Source organism: Hippocampus guttulatus, chromosome 10, assembly GCF_054856545.1.
Source record: "Hippocampus guttulatus isolate MCC_2025c chromosome 10, RoL_Hgut_1.0, whole genome shotgun sequence".
Taxonomy (NCBI): Eukaryota; Metazoa; Chordata; class Actinopteri; order Syngnathiformes; family Syngnathidae; genus Hippocampus; species Hippocampus guttulatus.
This window is the reverse complement of record NC_141270.1, coordinates 405,697-418,704: the sequence shown is the minus strand read 5'-3', so window position 1 is coordinate 418,704 and position 13,008 is coordinate 405,697. Positions and strand designations below refer to the sequence as shown.

Sequence of the window (13,008 nt, the reverse complement as noted above, 5' to 3'; positions counted from 1 at the left end):
GCGCTAACTGTATTAAGGAAATTATTCAGAAGAATAATAGCCAGAAGGCTCCTGGTGGGGAAAGGAGGCGACGGAGTAGAGAAATCTTGAGATTCCCAGGAGCATTGGAGGAATTGAAACACGCCTGCGGTCTAATGTGACACATAAACACCAAGTTGAACACACATTGTACTGTAAATGGAAAAAGACAACTACTTTGACGAAGTTCAGATAGAGTCTCTCACATGGAGCCTCTGCTGCATTTTCTTGTTGTTTTGAACATTTTCTGTGCTCGAGATTTAGAACAAAATATGTGGCCAGGGATTTTGGTTAGATTTTGGATTTTTGAACACAATGGGTGAGAAGTGTCTATGGAATCCTCAAGATGGCAGGAAAGCACGACTGTTTTCTGATCGATGCTCCTCAGCTAACCTCAAGAGTCCATGGCACCAAGATGCCAGAAAATGGCAGCCTTTAGACTGACCACAAAAACGCCGACTAGGTGAGTTTCCCAGGAGATAACCCGGCGTAGGGCTGCAAACTTTTGTCAATTTGTGAATGGCCAATTGCGACTACGTGCGCATTCATGAGATTGGGGGGGGGGGGGCAAGTTTGGTCACCGCCCTGTCTTTTGTCCCCCGATGCAAGTGGACTGTAACATTGAAAAGTGTCCATTGATTTGTTTCAGACCGCAGGCGTATTGCAAGTACTTATCCAGCAAAACGTGTCCTCATACCGATGCGCGTCACAATCACTCATTTCAATATCCAACCGTCAAGTTGAATAATTAGCGGCCAGCTAACTGAATCACTGAAAGAGCATGTTGACCTCACCCCCTCTTGTCTGTATCAAGAGAGCCCCTTAAAATGTGAGGGGATGTGCATAAACCCTCTTAGGAATTGCTCCGCATGCCCTCGCCATCCCCCACCCCCCCCCCCCCCGTTTTTTTTTTTTTTTCTTTTTAAACCTCTGTTCATTACATGAAGCAGAGCAAACAGGATTGCAGTGCGGTCAATCAGAGCGGCCGGCTGGCGAAAGGAATTACAACTGCATGTGTGGGTGCAAATCTGTAATGCCCAACTAATTAAGCCAGCAGCTAAATGCCACCATATGGCTCGCTCACTTGCTCTTACGTGTGCAGGAAAGCTGTCAAAGACCAAATTAAGACGCTTTAGGACCACAAACCACGAGAGGGCTGGGTTTTCCATTTGCTGAATGTTTTTCCCCTCTCTCCACCTTGCACTCCAATCTTTGACGAGACAGGAAGCGATCGCCGTTGCCCCGAGCGATGAACTAGATGACCCCAGGGGCACTCCAGTTGACGTCCCCGCTCCCCACACTATTAACATGAACGCATCTCTTTGCCTATCCCCACCCCCGCCGGGTGTCAGCCCGAATTTGCCCCCAGCCAATACAGCTTAACCCCCTCCCCTCGCTGCTACACGGGTGATCGAGCATCAGGGGACCCTAGCGTGGCCGCTCCACATCTCTCTATCTCCTCTCTCTCTCACACACGCGCACAGAATATGTGCAGCAACTTGTGAGAGCCAGGGCAGTGTTTTGATGGAGACATCAGTCTGAGTTTGATCTCGTGTGCGTGTGTGTCTTTTACAGACTTGGTACGAAGAAGCTGCCAACACGCAGCAGGCCAAACCAGAAACACCCCGCAGAGGTGCGGGAGGTGACCCCCAGTATCAAATCCGACTTCTGGCCCTCTGCAAGAAGGGAAAAGCCAACGGTAAGATGCCGGAGGTCGAGGTCCTCCAGTTGCCGACCAATTTGTTGAGTTTGGCCGAATGTTAATAGCAGAATGCCGGGTCAGCAAAAATGGCTCTCTGCAAAAAGTCGTGATAGGTCCAGGCACCATTGTTGCTCTGATAGCTGGGGAAGTAGATGCACGACAGCCATGCAATTCCCAAAAAGAAATTTGAATTCAGAGGAAATCCTCTGGAAGGCTTTCACAACTTGGAACCGACTCGTTTCAACCGAACATGGCAGAAAAGTTCATTGCAGTAGTTGAATTCAAAAAGGGAACCTTTCATCAAGATTGATTAAAAAGCATGTGAAATGCTTTTCAGATGGCAAATTCCTGCATAATTTCCACATGAAAACCACTTTAAGTGGTTTGTTTTTGACTATTCAATCAACAAAATGATGCAAAGTGAAAATCGGGAAATATTTTAGGCCGTGGTGACTAATTGAAATTTCCCATGATATTCAAATTTACTGAGATGCGGCTACGTTTTCCTCAACGCGTCTATGTTCTCCTCTGCGAACTCCCTCCAAACTGAAATAGTCAGAGTTGGCTCCAACTTCACCTCTGCAGCCCATGATAAGTCTGCTCTTGCGCTCGCTTTCAGAGGCTTACAAGATGCTGAGGGAAGCGGACAAACGGGGCGTGGCTTTGGGCGCCGCCTCGTACGACCACGTGATCCGCTCCCTGCTGGCCGGAGGAGCTTTGGAGGACGCCGTGGCGCTCAAGGATGTGTAAGTCGCCTCACCCGTCACATGTGCCAAAAGCGTCCGCGGGCAATTCCATGCGTCTGCCAGTCAGTCGGAAACTGCCCACTGAGCGTTTCCAGTGATGGGAAATGTTGCGCTTTCCTCTTGTTGTCGTTGCCCTGATGTTTGTTCCAAAGCTACCATAGGAACAGGTCGTTTTGGAAGTTTTATTTTTTATTTTTTGGTGCATTTACTATTTCCTTGGGTAGTCTTTATGTGATGTTAAAATGTGTTTGATGAATTGAAACCTTGTGACAAATATGCAAAGAACACAGAAACCAGGAAGGCAGCAAATATTCTTTCACAGCACTTTACCTCCCGGAGGTGTTTGATGGGTGGAAATAAAACATCAAAAGTCTTTTAGGTTTTCCGGTAGTTTGTACTGTAAATAGCTTATATCATCATATGTCGTGTGGTCGCGTTGCACCAGTGAGAGCTTGTAGAGCGGTATAGGGAATCGGAGTTGAGTGCTGCCAATCTGCTTTTTTTGTTCTTTGTCCTTCAGAGGAAAACAAGCGAGCACTTACTGTGCAATGCTATAACTAATTTGTACAGGAACAGAAAAAAAAAGACATCTCCGTCTGTGTTTTTATCAGCCTACATGATTCTGCCTCCCGTGTTATGAGAAATAATCGCCACGCTTTAAGACCTGCGCAATACGAGCGATAACCCATCTCTGCTCTTGTTTGAACTAGTTTACCGCCCCCCCTGCGCTGCGTGAAAGCGCGCTTGTGTTTTTTCACATTTTATCTGCGCTCGCGCCCAGGAGTGAAATGAGCTGAGAGGCGAGTCGGGCTGGGGAAGATGATAATGGCGAGAAAGAAGGAGATTAAAAAAAAAAGCTAAGTGGGGGGTGGGAGGGAAAAAGGCGAGGACGTCTAGATTTAATCACGCAGGAGGTTAATGAAGACGCTATAGGCATTAATTCTTCGTGCGTTTGTTTGGAGGTAATCTGGACAGAATTGAGTAGTGAAGGGGTGGGATGGGGGTGGGGGGGGGGCGTTTGTGGCCAGATTAAGGGATTGAGGGTGTGGTGATGATGGATTCATTGGCTGAAGTGCAAATATGCCTGGAAGGAGAAGGTCTCAGGGAAAGTGTGCGTGCGCCAGAGAGCCTCTTGAGCTTCTCTCCCACCTGATAAGAGTAATGCAGACCCCGCCGCAGCGACCCCGTTCCCGCTGTGACCCTGTCGCAAGCGGCTCCCGCATGCCGCTCGCCCCCCCCCCCCCCGGTGTCGCCGTGGTGATAAGGACCGCCTCGCCGGATGCTCAATTGAGCGTGCGGATTAATCTGCTTGCGGGGCTCTAAAAAGAAGTCAAAAGAAGAAGAGTCTGATTGAGGTTTCGGTGGCAAAGAAATGAGGACAACATGCCTGTCTGCCTATGGGATGAGAGCAGATGATGTGGGGGGGGGCATTGATCTGCAGAATCACCCTCCGGCCACATGCGGTCCACGTGCACCGTGGCGCACGCGGAGCAAAACGTCCCCGGCATCCATTCACGTCTGCACTGTATTATTGCCGGGGTGACGTAAGAGGCTCACACATGGCATCCATCGTGGAACTTGCATTGTCTCTACTTTGTCCGCAGGATCCCCCCCCATGCCCCAAATGTGATGCCTCCTTATTAACCGTCTCGCCTCGGCTTAGGGGGAAAAAAATAGATTTGCTTTCATTGCTGACAAATCCCTGTCCCTCGGTCATGTTGAAAGCTAACAGGCCTCTCGCTTCAGCTCACCAGGGTACGCTTTCGACCGATAAAGCTCCATCTGGAGTGTAGTTGCCACTATCTTCGACAAGAATGTTATTTCTTCCCTGTCCCACATGTAGATGATGATTTTTCTTTTCCATTGGCCTGTGTAACAGTGTGTTTAGGACCAACCCTTTATTTACTGTAGTACTGCAGAGACTAAAAGTGAAGGATTAATTTCCCCCCTGCTCGAGCCTCGAGGATCCACTTTTTTTCTTTTTTTTAAATCGATGTACTGTTTACCTCATGGTCAAAATTGGAGATGAAATCGTTTACCAACAAAGCATGACAACATTTCAGAGAGTAATTATTGCCTTTGTGCATTCGATTTAGCGATTTTGGTCACTATAATTGTGACGGTACATTTTCGTACCGTTTTATTACAAGTGCGCTTGTATAACCCTAAAGTTGTGGCAAAACCACATTTTAGTCGACAATGATTTGCAAATCATGTTCGACCGATATTTAAGTGAATAGATGAGAAAGACTGGCGATAGTTTAAGTCCAAACTGATCAACTTTATTGTGGTTTATTGTTGGGTGACTTGCGTTTGAGTCTTTGGAAATGGTCAAATACAGCAACCTATCAACTATTTCAGTGCCCAGTCTCGATTTCCAAGCTTCCAGCTGAGTGACATTGCCACCAATTTGCTGGTGGTCACACAGAGCAAGCGAGGCCAGACCGAAGGTAATGACGATGCACATGCACACACACACACACACAAAGTCTTGCCAAACACGACACGGGATCCGGTTTTCCCCGTCCCCTCAGATGCCGTGGAGACATTCAAGTCGATGCTGCGTCAGGACCACGTGCCCTCGCAGCTCGCCGTCACCCGGCTGGTGCAGGCCCTCGGCAGCCAAGGCGACGTGGCGGCAATTACCCAAGTGCAGTCGCTCATGGAGGGTCTCGGCACCAGTCTCAACCTGTCCACCATGTTGTTCACCAACAACAAGGCCCTGGCTCACATCAAGCGGTAAGTCCTTACTGGGTTCTTTTGAATTTGACGACTACTCCGCGGGATTCCGAATTGAGAGACTCAAGATCCAGGCCCGGGCCAGAAATAGGATCCCTTTCCTTAATTTTGACAGACTTTTCGGGGTTCATAGCCCAGGGAACCCCTGGCATCGTCACGGTGGTGGGGGAAAATCTCCCCGCTAAGAATATTGCTCATCAGTTGCGCAGGCTGTCACACCCGTCGGTCTGTTGAAAAACGAACATTTTCCTGCCAATGAGTTTGTAAAGTACAAGGCACAAGTTGGTTGACACAAAGAGCAACAGTTTTAACACATGAGCGCGGTGACAAGACCTGTTAGGACACACTCGTAGCATAAAAGCTTAGCAAGCAGGCAGGGCGTCCGGAGCAAATGGGAGACACGGGCATCGTCGGATTATCCGTGGCTTCTTTTTAATGTCTTGAAAAGAGCCATCCTCCACCGTCGTTGCGAGAGCGGACGAAATATAAGATGGCGTTGCGCATCGAGCTTTCATGGCGCCACTCGCCGCATTAGCGCGACAGGCGTCCCCGCGCCAACTCGGCAACGCCGCCGAGAGCGCAAGAAACGGCAAGACGGCCTCACGCCCGGTTGGCCATCGTTGCTCGGCCCCGTCAGCTTGAACCTTGACCTCCGGGAGCGGCGCCCTGAGCCGCTCTGACACGTGGCGTCCCCGCTCTGCCGGAGTCGAGCTGACTGGTTAAGAGCCCGGGTGGGGAAGCGAGCGGGGCCGGAAAGCAGAGAGAACCGCATTTAGCGCCCCCCTTCCCCCGCTGAATTATTCAGACGGTCCCGGTTGCAACAATCAGGGTGGATATGTTCACCCACCTCTGGACACTTGCGCATCGGCGCGTGCGCACGCCGCCGCAGTTAAATATTCATCGCAAAGGCAAGCGTGGAACGGGGAGGCACAGTTAAGTGTACTCGCCGAGTCCAGGTTGCCAGATTGAGTTGGCTGATATTTGTCCGGCTTTCACTTTGCGTGCGCCAAACATTTCACCGAGCGAACAAAGCAGAGGAAAGTTTACACGGTCAAGAAAAAAAGGCCGAATGTCTCTCTGACCTGCACTCTGACCCTAATTTTGTCCTCAGGGGCGATTTGGAGTCGGCGGTTGAGATGCTCGAGGAAGTTTACACCAGTGCGGACGGCAAAAGCCCCAGTATGGCCTTCGTGTTCCGGAAGATTTTGGAGGAAAAGGACGACAAAGCCATCGACAAGTGTAAGCCGAGACGGAGCGCGATGACCGATTGGGCAAAAACGCCATTGACCAAAAGGTTCCTGTTGCCTTGCAGTGAGCGCGATGGCCGAGCGGCTCGCCAACCACTTTGCCTGTTACAGACCGGCTTCCGATCTCTTCCTAAACCTTCTGGATTTGGACAAAGTAGAGGAAGCCAAGTTCATGCTGGCCGTAAGTGTTTGTGAACGCGCGTGCCTGCCGCGCGTCGGGCGGCCTTTGAAATGTTCCAGTGTGTACCGGCCGTCAATGAGGCGTCTCCCCTCGGCCCTCTTTTGTGGCTCATGTTATGCTGTGACCTTTTTCCCCTTTCTGGACTCTCGCCCTTTTGCGCCGTGGCCCAATCAGAGGCAGAACCTCGGGCTCACGGTCTTCTTTTACTCCTTGACGTTTTTGCCGAGGCCTTGCACTCTTGCTGACCTGTCCGTCAGGGCATAGTCCCGTAGCTCACGCCGTTTTTCAAGCTCTTGACGGTGTCAAGACACCGCACGCTTTGGAACCGGCGTGTCCCAGGGCCATAATGCCGGAGCTCACATCCTCGGTCAATTGCTTTACTGTCCGGGGCCTCGCTCTTTCTCTCTGGAGATCCACAAGGAGCTGTCCTGTGTCTCCTGTCACTGTTTGGACCCCTTCGGCGTGTCTAATCACTCCCCTGTTCACCCTGGAGCCCCTCAAGACACAATCTGGAATATGACGGTCTTTGTTGACGCCTGTCTAGAGACTGAAGTCTGTTCCTCAGTTTCTTTCACTTCTTGACTCTCTCCAGGGCTGTGTTATTCTTTGCATCCCAGATCACTTTCGACACTCGATTTCTCATGTTCCTTGTTGCATCTCGTTCCTTCTGCCGATCATCTGCTACGCCGGTGACTCCCTCGCCGGCCTTCCTTGACACTCCCCAGCTTAAGGCCTTTGTGCTTTCTGCGTAAAGGCAATAAGAATCATTCACCGCAGAAACAAAATGGCAAGTGGTGATGATTTCTTTTTTCTTTAAGTCTATCCCAACTCCTTCATGCTTCCGGCCAGTCGTCAAACCCTCGTGACGGCCGGATGCATTCGCCACCACGGGTTTTGACTAATTTATCCGACCTTTTTCATTTGCGTCCCGCATCCCACGGAGTCCGGCGGTCTGCGGTCGACTGACTCGGGCTTCTACTTCACTTATTTACACGCAGTTCCTGAGTTACAGCTCGATGGCTTTGCTGCGAGCTCTGGGAAATGAAAATGCAGACGCTAGATGAGACGGTGAGAGAATGGCCAAGAAAGAGCCGATACGCGGGCGGTAAATGGGAGAGGCTTGCTGCCGCTTCACGGCCATTACTTCTCGCTCGCCGGCTGGGTGATCACCCCTCTCAGTCGTTTGCTTGCATGTGTCACTTAAGTGCACACTAATGAAAACGCATGTTACCGCTGCACGTCATCACTATTTAAGCAGGAATAGAGCAGCCTTTTTTTTTTTTTAGTTTAAGTCAACAACGCTGTTTTTTGCGACTAAATTATCATTATCATCATGATCACAATTTTCACCTCCTCAATATAGTCAGGCAATAGAACTTGTAAAATGAAATCAATCTCGCCATGTCTGCAGCCCCCCCTTTTTTCTGACATTTGGGGTGATTATCCTTTTCAGTAATTAAACAGCCATGTCTGGCATGGTGGTCTTGAATGAATGAATGAGATACATTCCTGCTCGCTGCACTCCTCCCTCATCACTATTTAACAAACTATGGATTACATTACAGCATGAAATACTGTAATGCCGTTCTTCCCCATTTAAAATGCCACATTTGTCTCCTCTGAAGCCATATTTTCTGTCTCTTCTTGCAGAGGGTCAACGCCTTGGCTGAGCAGAAGGAAGCGCTGGTGTCCTACTTGGCACGAGCGTCTCAGCGGCCAGGACAGGTCCAGTCACGTTTTTTTGGTTTTGTTTGTTGTTGTTTTTTTTAAAGCAGCTTTTACCCCTAGTGTTGTCTTGCGGGTCAAAAGCGTTTAGCTGAAGAAAAAAAATATATGCCTGTACCTTCAACTGTCTTTTTCCATCTCGAAATGTTCTGACTTTTCCAAAATGGACCCATTGGCATTTTTTGTTTTTGTTTGTTTCCTTATGGGCGGTACAGCAAAAGGCCTTACGGCTCACCGCTAATCCTTTCAAAATCTGATAACTTTAGTGTCATAAAAGACTGACTCGTGCATTTGTAAATATTGAAACATTTTGCTTTTGATGAAAGAGAATGCCGACAGCCATTCGGCTGGATTCATTTAGCATGTGTGGCTCATCCCACCTCAAGTCAAGTCAAGCTTTATTGTCAAATATGCTCGATGTGCACCGTACGGCAACAGATGAAATGACTTTCCTCTCAACTCGTCCGGTGCAAACACGCAGTGCATTGAAACACACACAGCTAAAAATAAGGGCAGCAAAACTGAACTGCATTAAAAAAAACAGACATCAATCTCAACAAATAAAAACAAATAAATAACAATGTATTAATAAAAAGCACCTGATGTGACAATTGTTCTTGTGTGCGATTTGGTAGGTGGGCAAAATCAAGACCTTGCAGAGCCTGATCCCGGACTTCGCCGAGAAGGAAGTGCTCTACCCTTACTTGATGAAGTGTCACGGTAAGAGCCGCGCCACGACACCGGCCGGGCCCGCGTGCTTAGCCTACCGTAGTTGGTGTGGCTGAATTAACAATACATACAGGTTTTGGGCATCATTTGTACACCGTTTCAATGTCAAGAACTTTATTGACATTGTTTTTTAGTCTGTAACACAAAAGATTTGACGTGCATGAATTTTTGCCTCCAATTCAAAAATAGACACATGAGAGCGCCACTGCCACCTACTGTCGTGGATGTGCAATTAGACTTTATTCTAGTTTTGGGGGCCAGGGGATAGATAGCACTGCAGGGGGCTGGCCCTCGCCGCAATGGGAGAAGGACTGATTTAAGCTCTTCAAATTGGTCATGATAAACACTTGATTTGCATTTCTTGGTCCCCGACCCCCTGCGAATGGTGAGCGCTCATTTCAACGTATGCGCGCGCGGGGGCCCGGTGTCAGAAAACATGCTGGCCTTTTTGAAGAGGACATGCCCGCTAATGAGTTAGCTGTCCTGCCTAGCCTAGCGTGCTAATCGCGACACGACCTGCCACTCAGCACTTCTCTTGTCTTCCGTCGGCCTTTGAACTATAATCCCGAACACCCCCCAAGCCGCCCCGTTATCACAGCAAAGACGAGCGCACATGACTATTTCATTCGCATTAGCCAGCTGCTCAAACGCTGGGTGCTCCGAGGGGACTTGCTTTCGCGCACTTGGGCTGGCTTTCTCTCTTGCTCAATAGACGTAACCTGGTTATTTTCCCTTTTGGAAGGAAAGAAGTGGCGGAACACAAGCGCAGCACATTATTGGATGTAGCGCTAAATTTTACGCCGCGTGACAAAAGGAGCCGTTCGCGCATCCGAGTGATTTTTAATGTCCGTAAAAAAGGGCACGTCGACTCGCGCGGGGTTTACAGGGTTCTTCGATGCTTCCGATTGTTTCTCATACTTTGTTCAAGGTTCATGAAGTGCCGCAAATGTGGCTAAAGTGCTTTTAAAGTGCTTGAACTTGGAGCAAGCAAGGTCTGCTAATGGGTTTTCCTTCCAAGTTTTGTCTCCCCCGTTAAGTAGATTTTGAATTCATTTTGATAAGACTACTTGAATTGCGATCAAGTCCTTCTTCATATCGCCGGGGCGCAGCTGTAAGTTGCTCTAAAAGCTGGCAAATTCGTCTTGGAAGTTGAATTGGACTCGAGCGCACGTTTCCAGTGTTCTGTCAAGTCACGAAAGGCGCACCGTTTCCTTCTCAAATGTGTTTCTTTGCCGCTCATCGAATCCTGCGGCAGTCGCGGACAAAGACCTGGCGTCGGCCAAGGCGCTGTACGAGCGCGCGCTGGAGGAGGGGCTGGTCATGGACGAGCTGTCACTCAAGCGGCTGGCCGTCTTGCACCGCGACGCAGGAGAAACGCCGCCTTTCCCCGAGCCCCCCGTGAGTGCCGCCGCCGGTTATTTGATGAAAAAGTCAAAGATGTTCTTTTAAGGAATCATTCTCAGAATACGTTGAAATAAATGAATGAATATATGGTGGAAATGATTCACTTTGCAAATGAAACATGCTCTCGAGCTTCTTCAATTGGTCATTTTAACTGCAGGCAGGCCACACGTTTCAAAACCCCCTGAGCCCAAAAAACCCCGAGACGTACGTAAATGTTGTGCACCTCTACCGAATGACGTCTATTTTCAAGTCGGATTTCGTATTCGATCAGACGAGCATGTTTTCAAACTCCACACTCATCAAACATTTGAGCGGATCAGCGAAGCGGACAATTCGCTTTGTGTTGAAAAGCACCCGACATAATTCACAAAAATAAATATGTACCGATTCAAAAGTGGAGGTATGTATGAAAGGAAATGTTTCAAACGTCACATTTCCACGCAGAAGCGATTGAGCTTTGAGTGCCGTTTGGCTTTTTTCTGCTACTCGGGAGCCTTTGAGCACTTGTCAAATGACGTCAGTGGGTGCGGGCCTATTTTAGGCAAACGGGCAGACATTTTGTATCGGCACACGCTTTAGAGGGCTCTCGTGTTGCCGCCGAGACCCCCGGAGGCGGGCGCACCGGCGGCCTGACTCACCTGCGGGACCAAGTTAAGAGAGGCTCTTGTATAATTCAACATCTGCCAGGAGAGTGAAGTGATGCTCGGCCTTCGGGACGCGGGCAGACCCGAGCGCCGTCGTAAAAACTCCACAGCAGCGCTCGAGCGGCACTTTCCGACCCCCGCCGGCTTGACGCCGTGATCGAAAGCCTCCCTGACCTTCGCCCGTTTTTAAGGGGGTGGTCCCGTCTTGTCTTCCCCACTTTTTAACCGTGACGATCGTGGGCGGAGCTTGAAGCGTCGCCGCGAACGAGAATAAAAAGCATTTTCCTTCCTGACGGCAGCGCTTCACTCGCGACAATTCACAATACTCCTCCTGGGCCTCAGAGGTGCAACTGTGCAAAATCTTGAAAAAACAGGGTGGTGGATTCGTGTAGTTTCTGTGCGGTACGTTGCTTTGGCCTTTGTTCACGGAACAAATTAAGTTCTTCAGTCAAGGTACTGCTGTACTTTCCATAAAAGCCTTGTGCACACACACGCACACACAAAACACCTGGCGTGGATCAAAACAGCGATTAATTAACCGAGAGGAGGCTTTCTCTGTGTGCAGACATTACGTGTGTGTGTGTGTGTGCGCGCGCCTGCGTGCGTCAAATCCCTTCTTTGTGTATTAATGGGGATTTAAAGATGAAACGAGACAAGCTGTTTGGAGAGTGCAAGCTATTTAAGCGCACCCAGGAGGGCGCACTCTTTCACAAAGGCCAAAACGGCACCCGAGTGTCATTTTGGGTTTCATGCCGACCTCTCTTTCTTCTTCTGCAGGAGTCGTTCAAGTTCTACGCCAACAAACTGAAGGAGAGGACAGTCAACACTCAACCCGTCAACGAATAAAGACCCAACTTCCCCCCGACCCCCAGTAAATTTTTTTTTTTCCTTTTTCCATACATGATGTGAGTGGTGTTCCACTGTTCTCTGCTATCAATAGGACTGTGGTAACCGTGTACAGAAGTATTTATGCTAATAAATGTTCGGAATCCATGTGTTGCATTATCAGTGCTGTGCAACACAAAACTATATACTGTATATGTGTGTGTGTGTGTGTGTATATATATATATATATATATATATACACACACACATATATATATATATAAACCTAATCACGACAGGTTTGTAAAATATGAGGGCTACTGTGCCTCACGACTCAGCATTTCAAATAACTCAATTGTATTTCCCTGTCTACCACAATTGGATGGTCGAGTCTCTAAAACGTGACGCTTTGAAAATCAAGTCAGATGAGTAAATGCAGTCATTCCGCTAGTCAGCAGCCCATTTTCATCAGAGATGGCTTCATGTGACCCTCACCGTCTGTTTGAGGCCGATTAACTTTTTTCTTGCACATTGGTTTTGAGAGATATTTGCATTGACCTATTAAAGCTTGCGTAATGTGGATTTTTTTCCACAAACAGTAAAAAAAAATGTATCGCTGTAATGCATATTACGATTTTTAAATGTGCTTGAGGAAGTACAAGGGCAGATTTGGTATCGGTGTAAAACCATCAGAAAAGTTGACTTGCATCTCTTATTAAAAAAAAAAAGAGAGCGAAAATGTGGACCAGTGTAATTCTACTTACAACTATCGCAAAAGAATTCCATTGTTAAGAGAAATAAAATTCGGTGGGAATTTTAGCATTTGTACTTTCTTCTGTCTTTGTTACTAATTTATTGTTGTACTGTATGAATTCTTTGTAATCAGCGGCGGTTGTTTTAAAGTGCTCGAGAAATACAGTACACATATAAAACATCCAGTCTACAAGTACAATATTTTTATTTTGGGATGAATTATCTTCAAGGCCTTTTCCTTCAGTGACTTGATACTGATACGCACACACACACACAGAGTTCATACAGTGTTTAC

The 13,008-nt window shown here is 48.3% G+C and overlaps 1 protein-coding gene across 1 annotated transcript in view; it reads left to right on the top strand.

Moving 5' to 3' along the window:
* The window catches only part of lrpprc (leucine-rich pentatricopeptide repeat containing), a 46,773-nt gene extending 33,994 nt beyond the window's left edge, over nucleotides 1–12,779 (top strand). The window contains exons 29-38 of the mRNA XM_086122228.1: nucleotides 1,594–1,717; nucleotides 2,340–2,466; nucleotides 4,828–4,916; nucleotides 5,001–5,205; nucleotides 6,317–6,444; nucleotides 6,518–6,633; nucleotides 8,284–8,358; nucleotides 8,994–9,078; nucleotides 10,343–10,485; nucleotides 11,913–12,779. Coding sequence (XP_085978354.1) covers nucleotides 1,594–1,717; nucleotides 2,340–2,466; nucleotides 4,828–4,916; nucleotides 5,001–5,205; nucleotides 6,317–6,444; nucleotides 6,518–6,633; nucleotides 8,284–8,358; nucleotides 8,994–9,078; nucleotides 10,343–10,485; nucleotides 11,913–11,981 — 1,161 coding nt within the window. The 3' untranslated portion in view covers nucleotides 11,982–12,779. The remainder of the gene's footprint in view (nucleotides 1–1,593; nucleotides 1,718–2,339; nucleotides 2,467–4,827; nucleotides 4,917–5,000; nucleotides 5,206–6,316; nucleotides 6,445–6,517; nucleotides 6,634–8,283; nucleotides 8,359–8,993; nucleotides 9,079–10,342; nucleotides 10,486–11,912) is intronic.
* The last annotated feature ends 229 nt before the right edge of the window (nucleotides 12,780–13,008 follow it).